Source organism: Lagopus muta, chromosome 2 (genome assembly GCF_023343835.1).
Source record: "Lagopus muta isolate bLagMut1 chromosome 2, bLagMut1 primary, whole genome shotgun sequence".
Classification (NCBI taxonomy): Eukaryota; Metazoa; Chordata; class Aves; order Galliformes; family Phasianidae; genus Lagopus; species Lagopus muta.
The window spans coordinates 19,770,838-19,796,863 of NC_064434.1; the positions used below are offsets into that span (position 1 = coordinate 19,770,838).

At 36.8% G+C, this 26,026-nt stretch overlaps 1 protein-coding gene across 24 annotated transcripts in view; it reads left to right on the forward strand.

Annotated features, from left to right (window-relative positions):
• Positions 1 to 26,026, forward strand: part of DLGAP2 (DLG associated protein 2) — a 459,829-nt gene that overhangs the window by 212,253 nt on the left and 221,550 nt on the right. For 23 of the 24 annotated variants that reach the window (XM_048936873.1, XM_048936878.1, XM_048936881.1 and 20 more), the window contains one exon: positions 10,556 to 10,588. The exons of the other annotated variant lie outside the window; for it this stretch is intronic. In XM_048936873.1, coding sequence (XP_048792830.1) covers positions 10,556 to 10,588 — 33 coding nt within the window. The remainder of the gene's footprint in view (positions 1 to 10,555; positions 10,589 to 26,026) is intronic. 24 annotated transcript variants of the gene reach the window in all.

Here is a 26,026-nt window from a genome sequence, read left to right on the forward strand (position 1 = left end):
TACGTGACAGATTCAAATAAATAAAAAGACTACTCACATAGTTAAAGAGAAATAATAACTTTAAATCTGTTGTTTCAGCTTTGCTTTTGGCTACTTAAGGCTAAATTTTTGAGCATTTCTGAGAAAAACTCAGCATTTTTTAGTTGCTGAATTCTACTGCATTTCAGTTTTAGCTTCATGCAATATTTTTGGACTCTCATCTCTGCAGTTTTACATCTTTTTGTCAAAAGATCTCCATTCCTTATTAATGTTCATTTCATTGCAACTGAAATTTTGGATTGTTTCTGCTTTTGAATATTTGCCATTCGATAAAAAATTTTGAGATGTGCCAATTTCAGTTGTTCCAGTATGGGAGATCTGGACAGGTGTGGAGTCTCACTGTGCCAGAACTTGAAGCTGATGTAAGCAGCTGCTCTACAGAAAATGGCAGACTTATTTTTTTTTTTTTTTTCTGCTAAACCAATTGGAGAGTTTCTGTTACCCCAAATAAATCATTATTTTCTATTGCGAAAGCTAAAAGTACCGTTATCTTTTTGAGTTCAGGTCTGAGTCCTACAGTGAGCCCTCTGTGCCTTTGGAATGGTCATAACAGGGGTCATGCTTATGAATTCAGTAAGATGGAAAAGTTTGAACTTATCCATGGACTTCTGAGAGCGCTCAAGCACATTTTACTCTATTCACTCTTAAAGAGTTTCTGTACTTTATTTATTAGCACTTGTTTGCTGACAAAGGCTATCCAGGTTATTTTTTTTAATTGTTTGGTATTTCACACTACTTTTCTATGGCTTGTGTATTTGCTCACTCACTGGAAGATAGCATCCTGTAATGGAGAGCAGAGGTTACGTGGTAGCTGTTTTCATAACGCATGCAGATATACTTAGCAATGTCATTAGGCCTCAAAAGTCATTGTAGATCAGTCAAGACAGAAAACCTTACAGAGGATAGGTCAGGGCTCATATAAGCAAGTTTGTTCCCTCCGGCATGTACTGGCAAAGGTATCCATATCAGTTTCCTTCTCTGCACAGTAGAAACGGCTTGTATGGCATGTCAGACCTTAAACTGTGGTCTATACGTGTTGGGAGACATTACACATTAGAGGTTACTGCTATAACTTCCTCAAGTAATCACTTAGCATGTGAGATCACTGCACATTCGGGACTGGATGAATTCAAAGCTTTAGTTATGTATCAGTCCTTTCATGTTTGAGGGCCCTTTTATTGGGATTTCTACAGTGAGTCTTTGCAGCAATGAATGCTAGCTGTGTACTGAACTGCATTACTATAACTAGCAGGTTTTAAAGGAGGTAATTATTCCCCTTTTTTCAGCACTTGAGATGTTGTGGTTGTTCCCAGTTCTAGACCCTGCCCCACCATAAGACACAGACAAATTGGAGTGTGTCCCCAGTACAGGCTAGGGTAGGGTTAGGGTACTGGGAACAGATAGTGCACAGGGAGACATTGAGGAGGGCTGGGTTTGTTCAGCTTGAAAAAGAGAAAGCTAAGAGAAGAGCAGTGCTAAATGCTGTTCTCAGCTGCTTAGTGGTCATTGCAGAAAAGATGGAGCCAGACATCTGATGCAGCCAGACAACATGTATGAAAGGACAAGATGAAATTTATAGATATTGCAGCAAGGAAAACTGCAATTAGACAAAAGGTAAAACTTGTTCATGTTGAAGGTGATCAAATACCACAACAGTAGGCCAGAGAGACTGTTGGTTCTCCTTCCTAGAGGGTTTTCTGAGCAACCAAATGTTACTCTGTCTTCAGGGCTAGACTCAAGACATCTCTTCTGACTTGTATTGTTCTAAGTCAGTATATGTTACTGAATTTACACGAAGGGCATCATTCAGCAGTCTTGGCCAGCAAGCTCTCTCTTAAACTGATATGATGACTTCTTGATGACTTGTCCTCTTTTTATATTAAACTCAGTTTTACCGCTTCTAATGGTTGCATCACGGTCTTTCACTCTTTCTGTATGCCCTTGGCATTTCAAATGACCTCCTTGAATCTGTTTGCCAGCTACTCCCCCCCCTTCAAATTTTTTTGAAATCTGATTTCAATATGAGAGATAAGAATGAGAAAGGTGAGAAAAAATCAATTTAACCTTCACAGTATTAGAGAATGTAATCTAGTCTGTAACTGTGCTGTCCCATCCTATATTTTTTGCTATCTTTCTGTCAGGTTCTTTGTTATATCACATTCAACTTGGATTTGTACCATTTTTACTTGTTCTTAGGAGACGCTGAAATTTTTTTGCAAGATCTCATAAAGTGAGAAAAGTAAAAGAAGAGGGGAGGAAAAGACAGAAAAGGAAGAATGGTGGTAGATAGAGTAGTAATTTTTTGCATTAGTATGCTGTTGAGGTTTGACCTCGTGTCCACTGTAATCTGCTGAGACTTGCATTGGTTCCAGAGGGGTTTTGAAGCAAGACTAAGGTGCAGAATATCTTCAGTTTGGAGTTGCACAGAACTCTCATGGGTCCACACTCAGTTTATTGGTTTCCTCTACTTGGAGCTTTTCATAAAGATGCAACAGTGCCATCAGCGAGTCGGCAAGTTATTTTTTTCTCTCGGTTTTGAGGAAGATGACTGACTTTAAACACAGAATGTCAAATACTGGAAAATGAGTATAAAGATGAGAAAAGCACATAGATTTGCCTTTTGTAAGCACATCTCAGGTTTTTTTTATTTTTTTGACTCGTTCAGAATATTTGAACTCTTCAGTACTGTGCGTTTGAAAAGTGTCAGAAGTGTGCTAAAGCACATACATTTTATTACTGTGTTTATAGCTGCTCCTCTAAAAACAAAGTGGTTGTGTTCAGATCACCGAGAGAATCATCAGCATGTGTAGTTTTTTTTCCTTGAGTGGTTTGTGTTTTATTTTTTATCGCTACAGTTACATTTGTTTTTCTATGAAAATATTTGAGTGTCTGGTCTCATCGTTCTTTTCTGAAATCTCTTCTGGCTTGGTTAATGCACATGTAATGTATAAACTCCATATGGAGGAGGATCTGATATGCAAGTACTGTGAATAGGTTCTGGCATTGCTTTGAGCATAAACTTTATATTTTTTTTATCTGGGGAAGATAATGGGCTTTTAGTGCTTGCTTTATACGTTTGGTTGAATGTCAGTTCGTTTGCTCAAAATGATACAAAATCAGCTGCCAGGTTGGTTGATTTTTCTTCTGCTTTCAGCTCATTCAATTTTAATAATGGATATTCTGTATTTTTATAACTTGTTTCAGTCTCTTCTCTTCCCTGGGCAACTCATTTCCCTTGCTCTATCTTTCCCAATATAGTCCAGCTGCTATTCTCTCATAGGCAGCTATTTTCTTCCCTCCCCCCCACACCCCCAAGACCTGATCATGGGCAATAAAAGGCCCTTTTTTATGAATACTTCAATTAAAAGATTCAAGAAAGCTGTTCCCTATGGCAGAAGTTGCAAACTTGGGGAAGTCTCCTCTGGGGAATAGTCAGCAGTGAGAAGCAGGCAGGTGCTCAGGAAAGCAGGCTTTTATACTCGAGAACAAGAACTGCTTGTAGAAATGGTTCCAAGAGGGATTAAATGCATTTGTTGGCCACAGCTGTTATGAACTGTTGCTGTTATGGCCTTTTTCAAAAAGTTCTACAGGATGGATGGACTCTTGGTAGTTATTGTTACATTTAAATACTATTTATTTATTTATTTATTTGCAAATAAAAAAAGAAGATTGTGAGATATATGTGTGTGTATGTAAATGTATAATTCCATACATTTCTTTTGATTATATAACACATGAAATTCTTAAATTCTTCTGTGACTGTTGAGGGACAAGGGCCCTAATAGTGTTCGAGTCCAAATATGGGTAGATTCTGTTCTTTTAGCACTATTAATCAGCACTTCAAATACTGTAAGAAATAAATTGTTTGGTTACAGCATCGTTTTGATTATTTTTGCCACTCTGGTAGTTTCAAACAAAAAGTTTTAAGGAGAGTCTGGAACATTTTGTGGATTTCAAATGGTTTACATGGTTTGTTTGAGCAGGGCCTTTACTGCCAAGGTAGACCAATAAAGTATCCTTTAGTGTTATAATTTCATTTTTATGACAGCAGATACTGAAGGTGCCTCTATCAAATCCATGTCTATACGGATAAAGTGAGATCTCTTTTCATGCTAGAAAATAGCAGTGCCCGAAATGAGGCTAGTGGCACTCTTAAAAGTATAAGTTCACAGGAATGTAACGATGGAAGAGTTCAGGTGGTTTACTGTGCACTTTACATCATGGCTAAGTTGCAGAGACTCCAGAGGAGGACAGCGAAGATGAGATGGCTATTAGAAACAGCTGGAAAAAGTGAATAAACAAGGCTTAGAATAGTAAAACTAGACTGGAAGAAAACAGTGAGGATCTGAAATACAGTCTTTTTTCTAAGATTTTATTTTCCATGTACAAAGTGAAAACCAGTGCCCATTGATACTGTATAAGAAGAAATCTCTCCAGCTGCAAGGATAACTTAACAACAGAAGTAATTTACCTGAAGACAGTTGCATTCCCTGTCATCAGAAGTTTGGAGGGAGCATTGTAGAAAAAAATGTATATAAGGAATGTCCTGGTGTACTTCACAGAAGGTTGGACTAGATGGGTTTTGTGGGTGTCTCTTAATCGGTTACCTACATGCATGACTGAACACAGAGTGGGAGATGTCAAGAGGATTTGCTCTGACTTCATTGTGAAACAAAGAGAATTATTGTGAAGGAGAGAATCTCGGCAGACATGAGAAAAAACTGCAGTGTATCCCACAGATTTTTCAGTGTTTCACCTGATGGTATTGTAACAGTGAGATATCAGCAAGAGGAAAAGGCACACATAAGGGCAAAATGCATAGCAGAAAAAAATAGGCATGAAAATAGAGAATAAAAACCAATTCATAGTACAGTTGGCTTTTGTCACCATTATTATAGCCACATTTAGATACAGATATTAGACTAAAATCCTATAACTGATTAGAAGTCTTACAGCTGTCCTTAAATTACGCCTTGCTTTTTGGCTGCCCGAAATCTCAATATCCTGCATAGCTACTCTATGTTTCTTTAATTGTTGCAGAGTTCCATTTCACCATCAGCAGTAAAATGATATAAAAAGACACTAATGAAACAGTGTGCAAAACTGTTGTATTTCTTGCCTCTGGAACAAGTGAAATGAAAATCTTTTAAGTATTACCTGCTAAATTTCCTTACTAGAATTGATTTATTTTTTCACTGCATTTTAAACATATGTATACAGTGTGAGTATTTTGCTAAAATGAAAGGGGCAAAAAAAAAAAAATCTGAGAATTTTTTTTCTGTGGAGCCAACAATATTGTGCTCATAGTTAAATTTAAAATCCTATAGAGAAGGGTGGCCTCTGGTACTATCAGGCAGAAAGAGAGACAGAAAAGACTTACAGATCTGAAGCAGGGATATAACACTGGATGTGTGCTGTTAGTCAAGGGGCAATCATAAGAGCTGAGAGCTTCTATTTTCTGAACATGATGCTGAGCGGACAGATTATCCCCAGTACTGCTTCTGACCTTTGCATGAGTTCTTGTCATACTATCACTTCTATATATCTAGGTCAAAACTCATCCAGGCCACACTCCATAATCTAGGTAAGCCCCATGGAGAGTATAGTGTACTTCAAAGCATAGTTAACTAGGAAAAATATTTCCTTTAAACAGATTTCAAACACTGCTATTAGTGTTTTGGTTTTGTCTTACTACGTTACATAATTTGTATGAGCATTTTAAATAGTAATTTATTCACAATATCTATTTCATGTCTTTCTTTTGGCCCATATATTGTTTTCTTTATCCCTGCATAGTCGATTTGACTTTATTTACACCAGCTGTACCTAAAAAGAGATTTACAAAGTAGGGGAAGGTGAAAATGTTTAATAAAATAATTTATCTTCACTCTAATTTAAATCTGAACGTTAAACTCAGCTGTTTTGAGAATGAATATTGTCTTTTGCATGACGGGGTTTATTAATTTTAGTGTTACCTATTACGTTAGACAAGAAAAGCTATCAAAATAAAATAAAATTCATATTAATTGGGGGAAAGAAGAAGCTCGTTTCTCTGTGATAAATTTGTTTCTTCAAAAGATCTTCCATGTGACCTATTTTGTCAGCAAGTTCTTGTATCTAGGAAGATTGTTTCTGTTGGCTAGCCAATTTCAAAATGATAGAGTGAGATTAATAATATGAATATGATATTTCCATGTTCTGTTGATTTATGGGGCTCCAAATCTCCAAACACCTATCTTAGTCATTTTTCTTCTGAGAACAATGACAAAGTTTCTCACATGTATGAGTGTTTGCAAGAATGATCAAGTGAAGCTGATTAGCAATGTGTTGAAAAGAAAGAATATCTTCTGTGAATGCATCATCAGAATACTTCAGATGAATCAGATATCTAGAGGCATGATCCATTAATAGGGAATAGTAGAAAGAGAGGTTTAAGAAATATTCTTTTCTGAAATGTAGTAACAGATCATGTCCCTCGCTCTATTCTATTACCATGTGCAGTAGCTTAAGCATTTTCACTTTAGACTTCATTTCACCCTCTGTGGGCATACAGAAATTGCCTGAGGCTGAGATTTCATGACTCCCTTGAGCTGATCCATGGTCTGGTGGCTCCTGGAAACAACAGCCTTGGTCTGCCTCATTGTGCCAAGATTCCTCCCTTGTGCCATACATTAGCAGCAGGATAATTGCCAGGTGACTTGAGGCAGGGGACTGGTCTTATTAATACTTCATTTTATTCTTTTACTTCTTTCCAAAGTAGGTTATGTACAGGCTGACAGCATTCTCCCATTGCAAATGGTTACGCTGCACAGAGGGCTACTGCACAAGGAGTCTAATCAGCAGATAGAGGCATTGTTCTTTCCTCTGGTGAGAATACACCAGAATATACTGCATTTGATGTCTGGGGGTCCCTGTTCAGGAAACACAGTGAGACATCAGAGTGACCTAGCAGAGGGCCATCAGGTCAGGGGGACTTGACCTACAAAGAAAATACTTGAAGAAGCTGGGCTGATTTATTCCAATACAGTAGAGATCCACTAGCAACCTAGGCATGTCTGAAGAATTACAGAAATGATGGAGCCAGAGTCTTTTTGGCAGTCATATAAAAAGGAAGAGAGGCCACAGACAGCAGGTTGAGAGATAGGGTAGGACTGTAGAAGGCTGAAGCAGCACTGTAGGTTGCCGGCTCCATCCCTGGTGATTTCCAGGAGGTGGCTCTCAAAGCCCCATCTGAGCTGAACATGAGTGGGAGCAGCCTTATTTCAGCAGAAGGCTGAGCTAGGACATCTCAAGAGCTCACTTGTCAGTGAATGCTTCTGCCTTGCCATGAATATTACTGTGAAGACAGAGCCTATGTCTAAGACCTTGCACAATGCACAAAAAAAGAGTGTGCACTTACAAAAAGTGATTTACCTTATCCTAATATAGAATTCCACTAATTAATAGATCTTTATTAATTTATATTTGAAACATGAATGAGAGCATAACGGGTGATTTACTCAATCTTAGGTCACGTGCATTTCAGCCTCAGTATTGTCACTTCACCTGATGGAGTAGTAACTTTTTAACTGTTGTCATGTCCTTGGTTGCTGCCATCCCAGAGCTCAAATTTAAATTGGATTGAAAGGAAAAATGCCTAATTAATTCAGGTATTGAGTACTTAGCTATCTTCCTGAGAGAGTTGTTCTACCAAGATGCAACAATTTCCTTCTAGAAGGAAAATAAATAAATAAATAAATAAATAATTGAAATTAGCTTCAATATCCAGCTTTTTTACAAGATTTTAAGATGTCTGTATTTATAAAAAACGTAAATGTAGAAATATCTGAGTGTGATATTCAGATAGGCTTGGAAACGTATTACATGCAATCTTTCAACAATTACCACAGGATGTGTGGATCTAAATAGTCTTAATTATTTCCCACATCATAATGAAAGTGTAGAGGCACCTAGCCTGCCCATAAACTCAGGACCTTAAGCAAATACCAGGAAGAAAGCCAAAATGAGTGGTTGTCCATCAGCGGTTGTGCAGAGAGCTGGCAATCTTCTGGGCGACTTCCTGGCACCAGTCTTATCTGTAAGCTTTATTTTGAGTTAGGCTATTGTGCTGCAGATTTATAACAGTGCTGTGGTATATTAAGGTCCTTGAAAGCCTGTAGAGGAGGGCACCAAAGCTAATAGAAGGGCTGGGGCAAGCTGAGGACATGGGGGCTGTCTAAGAGAAGAGCAGGACAAGAGGTGACCTCATTGCTCTCTGCAGCTCCTGAGGGAGAGAAGCAGAGGGACATGGCAGGGGTCTCTGATGGCAGGATGGGAATGGCACAGGGAAGGGTCAGACTGGGCACTGGGAAACTCTTCTGTATTGTCAGACATTGGAACAGACTTCCTAGAGAGGTATTTGATGCTCCATGCCTGTCAGTATGCGAGAAGCATATGCATAATGTTGTTAATGCACTTCAACTTTTGCTTAACCCTGAACAGCTCAGACAGTTGGAATAGATGATATATGATAGTTGAAACAGATGACCTTTACAACTGAACTGTTCTGTTTGGTATTGGCACTGAGGTACGCTGATGGGGAGAAGAGGGAAGCTACTAATTTGTGCTATTGAGTGGGGACCTTTGGAAAATGGTGTTGAGGGCTGCAAGAAATGTCAGGCAATCTCTTTGGGCTGTAGCAAACCAGTGAAGCAGTTGCTAGCAGGACATAGAGGATCAGCAAAAAGCCACGAGTTCAGAAACTGAGTTTCAGCTTGTTCTTCCTTATCAATCAGGACAATAAAGTGCAGACAGACAGGCAGCTCCTCTCAGTCCAACCTCAGAAAGTCTTTGAATTAAAAGTGAAAAAAACCTTTATGCTGTTTCCTCTGCATCACTCCAGATTGCGACTAGTGCAGTTTTCATCCAGCAGTGGAAGAAAGAGCCTTTTGCTATTTGCCACTAAACTTTTTATGCTTTTTGCCGGTGGGTTTTCCCAGGACAGCCACTGGGGTGCTGTTTGCAGTTTGTCACTGCTGCTGGATCTGTCAGAAGACCAGTCAACAGCATGTTTCACAGTGCTGGCCTGCATCAAAATTAATTCCTCTTTTCTTTCATGCAACTTTATGATGTTTTAAAAACTGTACTCTGCCTAACAACAGTAGTTGAGTTGCCTGAATAAACATTACTTTTCTCATTCCTTCCCATCGTGTACACTACAACCTCTGACCGTATTAAAAAGCAACAACTATAATTTTTTAAAACATGTGAAAGATGTAAGCTCAAGTACCTTTCCAACAGCGGGCTATTTTGTTATAGACTCTTATCTGTACAGAGAAAGGACCTCTAAATAACTGGCAATGTCACAGTGGCACTGTAAAGGTCAAATCATCTCAGTGTTTGCATTTCATATTCTATGTTTCTGTTGTCTGTTTTTCTTAAAACCACAGCTCAAGTATGGTCTTCCATTTGGCATTCAAGGACAGAAAAAAATATCAACAGGGTTAAAGGATTTGCATATAACCAGGAACACTGAACTGTTGGGGTTTTTTATATCTTAATTTATATTAAAATATACACGTACTTGTGTGTCTGCTTGTGTATATGTATATTTGCTTCAGAATACTTTTTGCTGTTGGAGTTATCACTTTTCACCTGAGTTGTTAAGATGGAGATTCCAGTAGTTGTGACTGTAAAATAGACTGCGCTGCTTTGAAGTAAGACTTTTTCCAGCTTTATCAGAATTATCTACCAGTTTGACTGCAGTCCCCGTGATTTCATTTGATTCTGTTGCTGGGGTTCAAAATAACAGCTTTGTACCACAGCTCGATGCTAATGCCTGACAAAACTCAATCTCAAACAAAGAAGGCTTAAAGTGTTTCGTTTGTATGTGCACATATTTCTACACTATGCGATGTAATTTTTAAGACTGCCAGCTTCCAAATAGTGATGTGTAAAGAAAGTAATAATTGCACATATAGAGACTGTGTGTTTATTATAATAAAGCTGTACTTCCCTCTTTTCTATAATCGAATATTTTGTAGGATATCAGAACACTTTTACTTTTTATTTGACTTATTCATTCGCCTGGAAGGACTTGGAAGTCTTTTATGAGAAAGCAATGTAATACCTTTGTCGCTTTTACTGTCTATTGCCTCCAGTGATAAAATATTAAGAGGCTTAAGCTCTTTATTTGAGTGGCTGCTGTCACTGATCTACAGCTACAAATACAAAAAAGTTACGCTGAACCCCAAAGTCCTGCTACCTGCACTTGATTGGAATATGTGGAGGTGATAGTGACATAAGCAAAACTAGAAACTTTTATGACTGTTTAGAAAATGTTTTTTTGCAAAAACTCTCTTTTAAAAGTTATGTTGCAACTGTTAAAGAAATAGATGCTGAAAATGGAATTGCATTTTCCATGCTAACTCTGAGTTCCATAAGGTTTATTTTATTTGGATGTAGTTACGACTTCATAACTGTACACCACACAGATCTTAAAAGCAAGAAATCATAATTTTTGTCTTTTTCTTTTCAGAGTCACAGTGTACACTCTGTGGGGAGCCTGAAGGTGAGCATATTTTCCTCTTCATATTTTTCAAAGCAACTAGTTGTGAATGCTTGACTCAAATGACACAAGTGCGAGAGATTGGAAATGGTATCTGAATGATGAGAATGAATGAATGACTTTCTTCCCTATGTTTGATGGCAAAAATGAATCGAATTAAGCTGAGTAAAGCACGGTATGTGCTCCAGGCAGGAAATATCTTATAGGACAAATATTCCATTAGAACAAAAAAGGAAATATTTACTTCTTATTCATTTTTGTGTTTGTCAAACTGATTTGGGGTAAGAGACAGTGTAAAGAGTCATCTAAGGACATCGCTTTGCAGATGGAAAACGAAAGTATTGGAATTAAAAGGGAAATGAGAAAATGTTTTTATATTTGATATGATTTACAGAGAACAGAGAGGCTAACACATGTTAGCAGGTGAAGCGAATAAATATTGTTTTTGAAATAAGGATAATTAAGCAATAACTGTTACGCAGTGCAAATATATGCCCAAGTGAGGATGTTTGGTGGTTGTTATTTTTTCTCCAAGTGATTAATTAAATGCCATGGCAAGACCCACAGTTTATCTAAATAAACACTGCAGTAATAAGGCTGTGATTTTTGAGGCGGGTCATTGCTTTAGAAAATCTTTCTCTCCCTTTCTCTTTCTTCTCTCCTTCTCCTTTACACACATCATACTGGTGCCGTTTTAAGAAAATGTCAAAAAACTTAACCTTACTTTCAGATAAACCATCTGGAGTCTTTCTAAGAAAAGCAGCCCAAAATAGCAAATGTAACTGCTGAAGCAAAGCATGTTCTTAAAAAAAAAAAAAAAAAAATTGTGTTTTCTCAAAGAGATTTGGCTTTATATATTGAAAAATTTCTGAAAAACAATTCAAACTTTTAATTTTCATATATTTAGGAGGGAGGAGTTAACGAGGTGAGGTCTGAAAGTGAAAGCCTTTGAGACCTTGCAGCTAGTGATATAACTTAGTAAATTTACCATCCATTATCTGCTGGGAAAATAAAATGTTTTAGATTTTCTTCGGACTTTGCATTACTTTTATAAACAGCCATTTCTTGTTTAGTTTGCTTTCATTGTGTTGTATTTGATAAATTCATAATACCACAGATAAATATATGGGGAGGAAAAATAAGGCAGATGTTTATTTGCCTTTTGTGAGATATACCTTTCATAATAGGGTTGTCTAACTCAGAAGTTATACAGTTGATTAGTTCTCTTTTATTGCATACTATGCCTGCTGTATCATTCTCCTTTCTGCTTTTGCTGTTCTTTCATACTACTTCCGCATTTCAAACTTTATGTATAAGGATGGTTTAAAAAGGGAATTAAAATAAAATGAAATAAAGCTGTAGTAAAAATATTTAATGTGTATGCAGCTAAAACCATATAATCAAAATATAATGATACACATTGCTGTAGGAATGGTCCTCAGGAACATAATGCTGTTTTCAGTTGTGTGTAGAAATGAACTTTCCCAAGAACGATGTCTCTTGGTTCACCAAATTCCCCACTCAAATTCAGCATTACTGTAATGCTGTTTATTAATTCTATTAATTCTCCCCTCTTCGTGGGGAGCCCTTTGCAAAGATTTGGCAGTTACTTCTGTAGTTCAGGAAGCAAGTTTGTTTATCTGCACACATTGCCACGGGACATTTTAGATGCAGATATTTTACAGAGTAAAAAAGATCTGCTGTGGGAAGGAGATGTTTATTATTGATAATTTACATTTCACATCACGGTCATTCAGAGGTATTGCCTGTGGAACTTGTAGATCTGTAAATACACACGTGTGCTGGGTCTGCCTATGCAACTGATCTAAGGAGGAAGAGTTGGTCAACACTGAGGTCTCTGTTTAAGTGGTTGTCTTTTGTAAGAACTGCAAAGACTTGCATATTCTGCTTCAGAAAACATAGGTTTGATCTATGCTTTTTGACAAGGTTGTCAGGCACCACACCTGTCAGTGTGAGTTGTTTGAAAACCAAGGAGCCTGTCTTGTGCTGGGAGGGAATGAAATTTGAAGAAGACAGAGGTAGTGTTCTTGATAAATCCCATGAGTGCATCTACTTTGGGTTGCTCCATCTTCCTGAAGCTCATAGCAAGGATGTGTTTTCAGGCAGATGACAACTGTTTCCTTTGTGGAAGTAATCTGCATCAGATAGGTTACACTGTCGTGGTAAATACTGCATTTTGCTCCTGCTCAACTTTGAAGTGAGAATGGCATGTGTAGACACATGTGTGACTTGAGTCTTTGTGACAGCCAGCATACCCTGACAGAGGAGTGGTGTAGTCCTGAGATGTTTCAACACAGTTGCTTCCATGAAGCAGACATTGTTTCTCTTCTAACTTACAGCAGCTATTCACAGAAGTTCATAAAAGTATTGTATTAATAAGCATGATTTGCTATATTACCAAAACAGCAAGGAAGTTAATTTTGTGGCTGTTAAGATTTCAGTAGATTACTCTTATCTTCTCAAAGACTATGAAAGTGACAGCTGCTCTTCCAGACCTATTTTATATCCTATGAAACTCCACTAGTGACTTACGGGTTCTATTCATGACTTGGATTGGTTGTTTTTTGTTTTTTGTTTTTGTTTTTGTTTTTTTTTTTTTGGTTTTTATTTTTTCCCCCAGTATTTTCTGATTATTCTGTTTCTTTCCTTCTGAAAGATAAATAGGGAGTCCCGTACAATACCAACACTTTTCAGCTTCTTAATAAAAAGTCATGTCTGTGGATTCTTTGTAAAACAAACTTTATCTGAATACTTAGGTCTGGAAAATGTGCTAAAGAGGCCTACCACTGCACAAAGCTGGTTCTTGGTTAACTGTGAGAATTAATACAAGTTCTGGTTCTGTCCAACATTTGTCTCAGAAAAAAATACTGATGATTCAACTTGTCTTAGGAAATCCTTTAGCCACTAGAAGCTAGAAGCTATAGTTTACTGGATTCAGGTAAAATATCGTAGTGTGCTCTGCTTCTACTTAGACATTGCTGTCCTATAGGTTAGATATTAGGAGGAAGTTTTTCACACAGAGGGTGGTGATGCACTGGAACAGGTTGCCCAAGGAGGCTGTGGATGCCCCATCTCTGGAGGCATTCAAGGCCAGGCTGGATGTGGCTCTGGGCAGCCTGGTCTGGTGGTTGGCGACCCTGCACATAGCAGGGGGTTGGAAGTGGATGAGCATTGTGGTCCTTTTCAACCCAGGCCACTATGATTCTAAGACAGAGAGAAAATGGGAACATGGTTTTCTCCAAGTAGCTACTGCTGGCAGTCATGGGGGACAGAACATTGAGACCACTGGCATTTGATCTGACCCTCTGTTGATGTTCTTACGGGCTTGTGTTCTCAGTTTGAGGTTAAATAATAATGGCTCTGTGTGGATTTTTTTCTTTATATCCCTTGAAGAAAGAAAGCCTGTGTTAACTTTGCTGTAAGTATTAAGTCTTCTCTACTGTGCGTGTGATGCTGATAACAATTTCCATTTTACTTAGAAATATTCTGTGATGTAAATGAACATTCCACGTAGAAGTCCTGATGCATTATGAGAATAATAGAATTAGGCAAAGACTGGGGAGTAGACAGTAGGCAGTTCAGTCTATTGTTCACCCTGTTATCTGGTACCTCTTGATCTTGCAGTGTATGTACAGACTGTAATATGCACTTCTCATTCTACTGCAGATATGATGTGGCAAATGTCCTTTCAATTCCACAGCATTTAGCATTTAGTCTGGCTCTCCAGAAAGATACTGCTGTTCAGAAAGGCTATGAGAAACAGTACATCTGTACTTTACTGTGATCTGTGCTAACATTAGCACAGAAAGAAGATTCGATTTTCGTTATGAACGGTTCAGTCAAGACCTCTAATTAAGATGACAGTTAAATAAAAACAAAATATGAATATTTACAAGGAATGAGATGGAGGGTACAATGCAGTACATTAAAACACCACCAGTCCATATTAGAAGTACCCCAGTATGAATAAAGATTCATACAAGTTGAATCTTTACTGCCCCCACCACTGGGAAGAAAATAGAGAGTAGGTGTCTGTACATAGCAAACTTGATGAAAATATGTGAGGAGTGGTTCTGTGTGAATGAATGTCAAGATGGTTTGCTGTGTGTTGTTCAGAGAAGATATCAAAGAAAACAGAATACACCTGCTGCACATTCTTGATAAATGATGCTTCCCATTTTTCCATGAGATCGGGAAAACTGTAAGTTCTAGTTCTTTAATATGTCCTGAGCAAGTAAATATTCAAAAGCAGAACAAGTGTAGCTCAGAAGGGCAAATGCAGTTGTGGAATGTACTTCCATGATGCGACTTCTGCGATTGACTAATATTAGTGCTGTATGTTTCAGTGAACAGTAAGAATATTCCTATGGATCTGGAACAGGGGCAAGTCTAATTATTTTCAGTAATTATTTTTATACAAACAAAATAACTACCGCTCTTTTAATAGATAAAGGAGATGATGCCGCTGTGTATAAGCTACTGCTTCATAAATTCATTCTTGGTTTTGATTAATTTGTAACCCAATGCCCCAATAGGCCTGGTCTGTTTCGGAAATCCTCATATCCCTTTTATTTAGGCCTAGTTTACATTTTCAAACTAAGATGCAGGCATTATTTTGTCTATCTCTGAGAAGAAATGTGCTTGTGCAAAATTTGTACCAAAGGTACAAGAATGCCAGAGAGTATGTGACTCATTTACCCATACACAATTTTATGTCAATTAAAAATGGAAGGCTTTTAAATGTAATTAAATGTTAAGGATGCAATTAAGTAATTTTTTTGAAGTAAAAGAATTGTTGAATGTTTCATAATCAAAACAAATGGCACTTTTGAATTGTGTGAATTCACTCAGAAAATGCATGAAATATTCAGTAGAATTTTGGAAATACAAGTACTTTAACTTTTGAGTGTAAATAATTGACAGGAACAACAAAAACCTTTTTCCAGAGGAAAATATGACTTTTTAGGATATGTGCATGTAAATGTCAGTATTAGAGTGGTGCATTTGCTGCAGGTACTGCCAGCTTTAGTGCCATCTGAACTCTTGGTAATTCTCATATGTTGGAGTTGGAAAACAATTTATTTTTTTTTTTTAATAAAAATAAAGAATTCTGGACATTAGTAGTTCAGAAAAGTATATCTTAAAATTTGTGCTATCTTTTAATATTGACAGTGCCACATCTGTGTACTTCTGGCTCCAATAGAAACATTTCCCTTGATATCTAATGGAAAACTATTACAGGCATGTTAATAACCCCAGAGAATGTTGCTAATCTTCATTTCACTAATCTCAGCGTTCAGTAATCGGCACTGAAAACTGGCAGTTTTATGACTGTTACCAATGACTTTCAAGAGTCCTTAACTGTTTTATGCTTACTCTGTATTTACTACACCAACGATTTTCAGTAAGAAAACCTGAATTTTTCTATGGAAAGAAAGTGCATCTCACAACACATAATCCTGATATTTTCAAGAAGACAATAACACATAATAAAATCTACTTTGTCTGATTTTAATATTGCTTATTTTCTTTTGAGTTATTAAAAAAAAATCACATTATTTTATCAAATTAGAAAGATTTCTTCTGTATATCTACCACTAAAGTATTTATATAGATTACTGGTCCTTCTATCGCCCTAATGACAACTCGCAATTATTACTTGAGGTGATTGACATATTTCCACCTTTATTCTGTCCATCATGAAAGATTTTATGGAAATACAGACCCAAGGACTTATAGTGAATTTTGCTTTGATCTATTTGCATGCCAACTCCTTGGTCTGCAGGAGCAGTCACATTGATATGCTGGTGTGAGCTTCTTTGCTAACATTTTAATAACAGGTTCTGGTAACATCCCTGATGATGCGAAGCTTCCTCCTGATCAGAGCATGGCTAATATGTCTGTCTTCTCTTTTTGCTTTTTGGCATTACTCTCAAAGCAAAGTGCTTTGATTTTTCAGCTTCACGGAAACCTTTTCAAATTGCATAGAAATACATTGCTACCATTCTCCACTGTACAGTGCAAAGATATATATTTTTTACATTTAGAGGATAGGGAAATATGCAATTTATGCTATACATTTTTTTCAATAAAATAATCTGCAAAATTTGGGGAATGCATGAGTCTAAATATTTTCAAATCTCTCAATAGGCTAATGTGTCAGATTTTACTGATTAATTTCCTTAGGATAACAAGGTGTAGTATATTCACAGTATGTATTATCCTGGTGTGTCACGACTGCTAGGAAGTAGGTACAGTATGGTTTTATTCAAACACTACTGAGAAACACAATGCTATTGTATTTTCATATCTGTACTTGAGCAGACAGCAGAAGTTGTTTATAGTACGTCTGCTACAGAGTTAGTTGCAAAGAAAGCACACAGTGATTGATTACATTTGAAGTATTTGAAAATTTCAATGTGAACACTTCTAAACTGTATAGTTTATATTCATATAGTTTGCAAGCTTGTAAGGTTAGATATGGCATTAGTAATACAAATACTTGTCAACAACAAGGAATAAATTTGCACATCTTATGTGCTTGTTCTGTAGTCAGGAATAAGATATTTAAAGAAATAGAGCCTATATAAGCCAGATGTGAGATAGTCTTTCTTTTTATCTGTTTGCTTTATGGAACATCTTGTAGTAATTGAAGAGCACAGTTTTAAAAGAAAAAAGGCTCTTAAAAAAAATATATATATATATATATTTTTTTTTCTTTAAAAAATATTTTCTGGGCCTTTATTTGTCATTTATATTTAGTATAAATTAAACTAATTTCTCAGTTTCTCCTTCTCATATGTATGTGAAACAGCTGCACTCAAAACACCATTGTTGTGCCTGTTTTTTTCACCTACAGTTTCAATCTCCTGGGTTGTGCAAACTAAAAAAAGCTGATTTAATTTGGACAAATGCGATGCAATATCAAATGCAGATGGTTTTATTTCTACGTTCATTTTACATTGTTGTGATTAAAATCCTCAACAAAAACAAGCACAAAAATCATCTCATCTTTCCTGCTTCGGTGTGAATGAGTAAATGGAAAGTTCATTTGATGTATGTGTGGGAAGAGCTGGTCTCAAAGCTCATAGTCACAGCACACCTTAGGTTGTGTGCAGCTTTAGTAACGTGAATATTCACTCTGACAACAGCTGCACATTATTCAATTCTATAGAGGACAGGATTTAGGCATTTGCTGGAGTAGAAGCCAATATAAGCAAGGCTAGTGCAGCCTTAAAGATGCTGATGTTTTAAATTAACTTTGGAATTGAATTCTATATGCTTAAGAATGCACATTTCTTTCATTGCTCTTATTTTGCTAGCTGTTCAATCTGTTTTTATATTGAATGTCATGTCTTGTTTTGACTGGTCATTGGTATTTGTCAGATATGCTTGCTATATGTTAATTTCTGCAGAAGCATGTTTTGGAGTGGTGATGTATCACAAATAAGAATGTTTATCTCAAATAGTGTGAGCAATCTGTGCTTGAAGATGGTCTTCTTTCCCTTTACTTTCAATTTTGATACTCTGCAATGCTTGGAGTTTGTGCATTTAACTGTAATAATCCTTTGTCCATATATATAACTGACCTCTTTAAGTTGAGCAACAGTGGTTCTTGAATATTGCCTACAGCTTCTAGCTTCCTTTATATGTTAGAAAGATATTTTTGTGCCTGTGTAGGAAAAGAAGTATGATGGATTTTTACCACAGCATACAGATTATTATTTTTTTTATATTTTAATATTAATTTCTTATTTGTGTCACCAAAGATTTGACTGAGTAAAGTTGAAAGAACAGATCTCATAGGTAAACTTGAGATTCTACACTGTAAACCTGGAGAGGATAGATTGCAAGAGCTGAAGTTCCCTGGCTTTGTGACTTAGTCCCAAACTCAGAGGGTACTCAGATGGGTTATTTTCAGACAGCTGTTTGGTAAGGAAAGCTAGCCCTGCCTTAGCAGCTCAGTATGTAGGAGCTTGTGCTGCAGTGGAACTGTCAATGTATTTGCTGCCTTCTAATAAAAGGTGAAGCTAATTCAAGCAGTTGAACAGCACAGAGGTACAAAAAGTGCTGTATAGAATCTTGGGATCTTCTGTATGCAAAAGAAGTTATGGTTAGAAGTAAAAACATAAAATAACCAGTTGCCATAGAGTTTGAAGAGTATGACAGTAACTGAAAAAAAACATCTTCCTACCACCAGGCACCATGACCTTCAAAACAGTATTTCCAATCCATCTTCTGAACCCATACTCAAATAAATTACTTGGTTTTTATTGCACCCATGTATGCATTTCTTTCTGACAGAGCAGATCATGAATGATTTTTCACTTTGATTCTGGGTCATCAATCTGCAAAGTTAAGAAACTGTGCTAGAAGGAATTCTTTCCCTAAGCCAAAAACTGCATTAATTTAAATGAGACTTCCATGCAGAAGGAATGCTGACTTGTAGAGTGTGTTTGCATAAATCTTAGATAACTTCTGGCAATGTTCACCTCAATGATGTATGAAAATCCTGAGCTCTTATCCTGTGCAGAGCTACTACTGATATTAGTGGAAGTATTATGTAGAAAAAGAGCAAGAGCTTTCACAGCAAAGAGCTTCAAGCAGACTGATTTCTGTACTTGCTGATTATTTTCCATCAGTTTTCATCGTATGTTTCAGTCACTGGAATGGTCACACACCCTATAAAATATTAAAGCCAACATTTGTCTGTAAAATATGTAACAAAAAATAGCTTTGGAAATCTTTTTTTGTATCCGCTGATGGAATCTTCATGAAAACAATGAATCATGTGGTGGCAGCAGCTGTGTTAATGACAATTAGCTTGTGCAGTTGAATGTTAGGCAATCTCTTCAGTATTTGTCTCCAAGGCTGGATGTGGCTCTGGGCAGCCTCGTCTTGCGGTTGGTGACCCTGCACATAGCAGGGGGGGTTGAAATTAGATGATCATTGTGGTCCTTTTCAACCCAGGCCATTCTATGATTCTATGATTATTCTAAAAAAAAAATACTTCTGTAAAATCTAGATAAGTCATTGTTCCAGTTTCTTAAAAACTTGATTTCTAGTTGCATCAAGAGCCATCTCCGCAAGGAGTTCCTACCTTCGTACTGGTTTTTCAACTTTAACTCTACACAACAAACTGAAACTTGCATGGATTCTTTCCTCCAGTGGCAAAACTTAAGAATCATTTTTTTCACTTCTTAGAATGGACTCATTTTTTAATTAGAAACTTCAAGTGTTGAACTCAGTTTCACTAATGTCCATTATCAGCTTCTTTTATGAGATAGACAAATTATTGAAACTTGGAAATCATTTCTCTTTCAGAATATGTAGAGATAGGAAGCTCTTGAGGTGTTTTTTTTTCAAGTGCTATATTTTTATTATACCACTGCATTTTTTTCCTGTCAAGTATAACATGCCATTTTCCTTTCCAAGAACAGAACATTTCTGATTGGAAATCAGATTTCATTCTGAAAAGAGACTTCTTAAAGTGTTTCTCAACTAACATAAGAGTTAGTGTTGAGGTAGTTCCATCTCTGCAGTTTTTGACATGCTTTAACAAAGGAATCCGAAAACCGCAACAGAACAGTGTTCTTGAAGTAGATTATTGCAAATCATGGATTTCATGAGCTGAAATAAGGCTCAAAATTGCTGTCTTCAGATCTGCTGTGTGGTCATGAACTGCAATGTAGAGATTTTACATTTACCTTTTCCTCAGTAATCTTCATCTCATCACGTTGATGTAGAAGAAAGTGAATTTCCCCTAACACAGAGAACATGCGAGGGTTTTCTTTTTCCTTATGATTTCCTTTGTCTTTATTGCATACAATTGCTTTAAAAACAGTTTTGTGCTAGAGATGCAGATTTTCACTTTCCTGGCTTGTTGAAGCAGCTAATTAAGTAATTGTTAAGCACTTCAGTATATGCCTTGGTATCACAGAAACAGCACAGAGAAGCTGGGGGACATTCCTGAAGCTAAGCCAAAATATTCTGCTTTTTTGGCCTATGCTAACATGTTGGACAGTTCAAGATCAAGGAAAGCTCATGCAGTTCAAATTCTGCCCTTTTCTTCTGTTTAGCTAAATCTTGCTACCATAAGGTTTATGTGTCTGTTATGTTTTGTAGCTAGCCAGCTGCTGAGAGTTTAAACCCAGCCTGGGAGAGGATTTCTTGGAATTATTTATTTCATGTTGTAAAAACGCTCATAGGAAAGAACATGTTATGACTATTTCTTCCATTAGAATTTCTTTAAGGGCACCTATTTGTAACTTCAGAATCTGCTTCTGCTCAGTACTCTGGTCTGAAAGAAGCTCTGCTTTAATGATGGGACTTGCTTATACTTGGTATTTCTGAGCATCTCCCTATTGATCTAAAACCTGAAAAAATATAACAAAAGAAATTATTTCTTTATACACTAACAAACTAAAATTGGAGGACTGCTTAGCTTCAACAGTCTTTCCTGTAACAGCTACAGACCAGGAGACACTGCCCAGGGTAAACTCAGTTTCCAAAACTGCATTGCTAAATAAGCAACAGCAAAACTGATTGATGGAGGCCTTCAGGTAATGAAAGGGTAAAATTCAGTTTAACAAAGGAGATGCCATTGCTGTGGAATAGAAGTGAGGTTTCAGATGATAAGACTTACAGCAGAGCAGAATCATGGAAACATAAGAACCTCTGAAGTGTCCCCAAAGAATACAAAAGAGCAGGAAGGAACTGAAAAAAGGAGAAAGTCTACCTGTGTTTTATTTAATATGACACTATGTAAGATGTTTTCCTTGCACTAGATTGTGACTTATGTCACCATAAGCTAAAATTGATTTATATGCAGTCTGTGAATCTTTGTAGCCCTTATATACCTGCTAGCATTCAATGCCTTTAACCTGAAAATGTGAACAGTGAACTCAGATTTCCCATAATCTAAGGAGAAAAGAGCATGATCTCCAGAAATAATACAGCTGAGATTCAACTTTTCATTTTGTGAGGTAGTGATTAAATAAAACACAGACCTTGGACAGAGATTAAACACACCCATTTCTCTTACTGCAGAAACCAGATACAGGAGCAGTACCTAGCAGAAAAAACAGCTATCAATATGGTGAAAGAGGTAACAGAAGAGGAGCCAAGGCTGGTTCCATCATTGGAATTCTTGCTCTATTCTGTTGATTATTTTTTTCCAGCCCTCCAACGGATGGCACATTAAACACCCATGGTGAACTTGCCCCATGTTAGCATTTTAATATGGCCATAGAAAATGACACGCAATCTGCTCAGCTACATAAACGCCTTTCTGCCACAATTACTTCACAGTAGCAAGCTTGGAATTTGATGTAGGGTGAATGACAAGGCATCCCAAACTAACATGAAGGATGTGCTTGAAATGGGAACTTTGCACTGTGTTTATTCTACCAGACAAGAGAGGCTAAAAGCTTTGTGTCTGCATCTGTGCTGTATTTCCAATATTATCCTTCAGAAAGATCAGGTTTTGAAGACATATTATGATTTTTCAAGATCTTGGTTTCTTTGTAGTAGGCTTTAACTAGATGTCGACAAATTAATCATTCTGACTCCCGGGGGAAGGAAGAAGGCAATTTGTTACTGCCTCCAAGAATGATGGAGATTACAGGCAGAATTGGAGGACAGTATGAAGTGGGACACTAACAAAAGCCAAAACAAAATACTGTATAATTAGCTGCTGTCCCAGCTGGCAGATCACAAAGTCTTGTGATCAAAGTATGCTTACTGTTTGGGTAGTAGTAACCAGCAGTTTGTAGAAAACATAAACTGTATCTGTAACAAAAAGAGATTATCCGCTAACACATAAAGAGTTGTATCTTCCACTTAGTATTCAAAAAGTACAAATTCTAGAGATAGGTATTCATTATTTACAATTTAAAAAGGGATAATAAATTTTTATTTTGTGTTTTCAGACACTTATACAATATTAAGTATAATGTAATACTGTAGCTAAAGAAAATAAAAGATTACAGTCAGTCCTACAAGATAATCACAATTTCTGTTTTGTCAGTCCAAAATAAATCTTTTTCTAGAGAATCAAGTGGTTCCAACAGAGAACTAAAAAAAAATCACATAGAAATCAGCACTTGGAAGACTTTTAAAACTTAAAAGCTATGTTAGTAAACAGTGCAATTAAACCTTGCAAGTTATTACTGAAAAATACTTAGCAATCCCCCAAAAAGGATATTCTGTGTTTTTATAGCCTGATTTATTAACAAGAGATCTTTCAGAAAATGTTTGGGTTTCTTGTTTGTTTCATTGGTTGGTTTTTGGTGTTTCCGTTTTTGTGTTTGTTTTTTTTTTTTTTACAAATTTAGTAAAAAGTCAACGTCCCATTTAAAGCTCTTATTAATTGACAGTGGAAGCATCACACAAGGCCGTGCCAGTCTGTAGGCTAAAAGTGTGACAGTACAAGACTGAGATTGAACACGTGTAGCTAGTTTAAAATACCTTACCAATATGCTCTGGTCAGAATGCTTGGTCTGGTTTTGTAATGGTTGGTTGGTTACTAAACTATAAATTTCAAATAATATCTGAAATGTTTTGGTTGAGTTCACAGAGTTGTGCTTAATAAACTGCATGATCTAAAAATTGATCAAATGTACAGAGAAGTGAAAGTGACACTATTTAGTAGAAGCAACACTTCAACATAATTTGAAGAAATGAATGATAATTGTTTTCACACTAAAATGTGAGACGCAGCAGGGCAGTTCCAAGAAGTGCCAGGATCTTCCTTTATTACTGGCTTAGAAACAGATAAACGCGTTGTAATATTTACAGCTTTGATGTTCTCTTCAACTCACCATCTCCTCTTGGAACATTTTTCACTCTGTGGTAAACATCTCTCCTGTTTCACTGTGAATTTAGAGCCCTAAATTGCCGCACCATTCTTCTCTCTGTTTCTTTGCAGCATAATGTATCATGGTCTAGCTACTGTTAATATATGCACAATAGATGATTCTGTTTCTTGTTTGAGCAGGCAATACGTTCATTAATAAATGCTGCATAATTTATTAGGGAAGTAATATGCAGAGATAAGTTAAGCTTCCTAGCAGTACTGAGCTTTTGCCAAGCTTCTTCAATGTTAGCAGTGAAATAAAATTGATAACAGCATCTCTCCCCACTCGCGGGATATATAATAATCCTATACTACTATAAATAATCCTAATTTAAAATTGGTGAACCAACGTTTTAGGTTGGACTTCATTTTGAAAGAAAAGGTCAGCCTTGTGGAAAATAAAACTTTTCATGGAAATGTAAGAATGCAGGTGACCATGTGCTTACCAATGTTTGATGAAATAAGCATCCTCAATAGTTGACTGACATGCTTACTCTCAGAAGTGAGAGACCCTGCAGGCCCTACTCTGCTTAGTTCAGAAAAGGAACTTTGAAGCTGAGAGCCCATCTTCCAGATTAGTGCCCTGCTCTGGATTATTGCCTCGTGTAGAACAGGTCTCTTCTGTGACTGCCCTAACCAGTGGAGTATATAATCATTCTTGCTTTGAGACAGATGATGGTTCTTCATCTGCAGCCATTCAAGAAAAATAGGTGAACATGTTAACTAAAAATGCTTAAAAAAAAAAAAAAAAAGAAAAACAAAACCAAAAAAACCCACAACTCAGTCAACATCTTGTGATTCCATTTGTAAGAAATAAAAATGAAACAAAGGAATTGCATGGAGACAAGTACTCTGTTTCAGTGAATAATGATTTGAAGCTATTATTTACATTTTTTCCAATTAAAAAAATGTTAATGTAGATAATCAGATCTAAAGTGTGACATCTTGGTATATATCCCAATACATTTAGGAGACATTTGGAGAAAGATTATATTTTGGAGATACCATGGAATGGATTACTAAGGATAGTGCCTCAGTACTTACAAAGGCATTTTTACTGTATAACATTTAGAATATGTAAAGGAAAAGCTTACAGTATGAGGTATTGGTAGGTTTCTTAAGTTTATAATACTGAATTCTGCCTGCCTGTTTTGGCTTCTCCTCATTGACAGACAGCTTCATCTTGTGTGTGATGTCGAAGCCACTGTGCATACTGAGGGCTTGAATTTGCAGCCCTGCACAAGGGAATGGCTCCTGAATGCTCACCACACTAGCCTTGTCCTGTCCTGCCTTCCTCAGTTCCAGGAGGTAATTTCAGACTGAGGCTAGAACAAGCGGCATCCTACAGTGACTGACTAATCAAAGTCTCACCACTTAACATGTCGTTCTGTGATTTCAGTGTGTGTGAGAAAATGAAAGAGAAAATAGCAGTCTGTTCTTCAGCATGTTTTGTTTACTCTTAAGTCACTTTGTGCCTCTTGCCATTTTATTGCACTGAATGGGGAAACAGCCTTGATCCTCAGAACACACCTGGATGTTTACGTCAAGTAACAAAGGCAAGCTCAAGGGCTGCTGTCTGAGTGCAGATCAAAGCTTCAGAGATAGGGTGCTTTTCAGTTTTGTTTTCTATCAATTTTAAAAAAAAATAATGCAAATAAGTCAATTTCATAATTAAACATATAGAAGGAATTAAACACAGTCTTGAACCAGAACAACTCCATTTCTTCGGTAAGCTTGATACCCAAATTGAGTTCTGTATTTTTTTCTCCTTTTCCAAGCTAATGTACAAAAGAAGGCTGATAAACCTGGAGCATACAGATGCTTTCTTCTCCTCCCTGGGTGCTTTCTGTTTAACTTATTTCTACCAAATGATCATTGCAAAAATTTGAATCAGTGAAAGAATGTTAACTCTTACTGATTTGATTACTTTTTTTTTTTTTCTTTTTTTTTACTCAGCTGTATACTTATGGGCAAAGATAGCTGGATAGGCATACAAGGAGGAAACTTAGCACAGAAGAAGTATTAAATTAAGGCCAATATATCGTTCCTATCTCTTGTGCAGAAAACGGTTAAATGCTCTGAAAAGTAATTCAAATCATTCTCTCCTCCTGCTGCTTCCTCTCCCTAAATGTCCATGAACTGCAGTCATAACAACACCACCAGTGTCATATGCTTGTAAGTGCGACGCTTGACAGAATTGCCCTCGAGGTTCAATTACTTGGGTGTGTGATGATGAATGAATGCTGCTGCGGTTCTCAGAAGATCTGCAACAGCCTGGAAATTGTTTGATCAACTGTGGCGTCCCTATTCAAGCTCTGGTGGGACTGGAGCGTTTCAGTAGTTACAGAATATAGGCATGTCAGAGTTTTCACTGTTCCCCAAGCACAACACTGCTGTGTAGGAGGCAAAAAAAGAAAAAAAAGCTCACTTGAAGAATTGCAGATGATGAGGTCTGTGTCTAGAATGCATATATAACCCTAAGATAAATATTTCAGTAGCTGAAGATGAGCAGACTACCTATTGACACCTCTGCTAGAAGAAGGTGAAGTTATCTATTCTTGGAG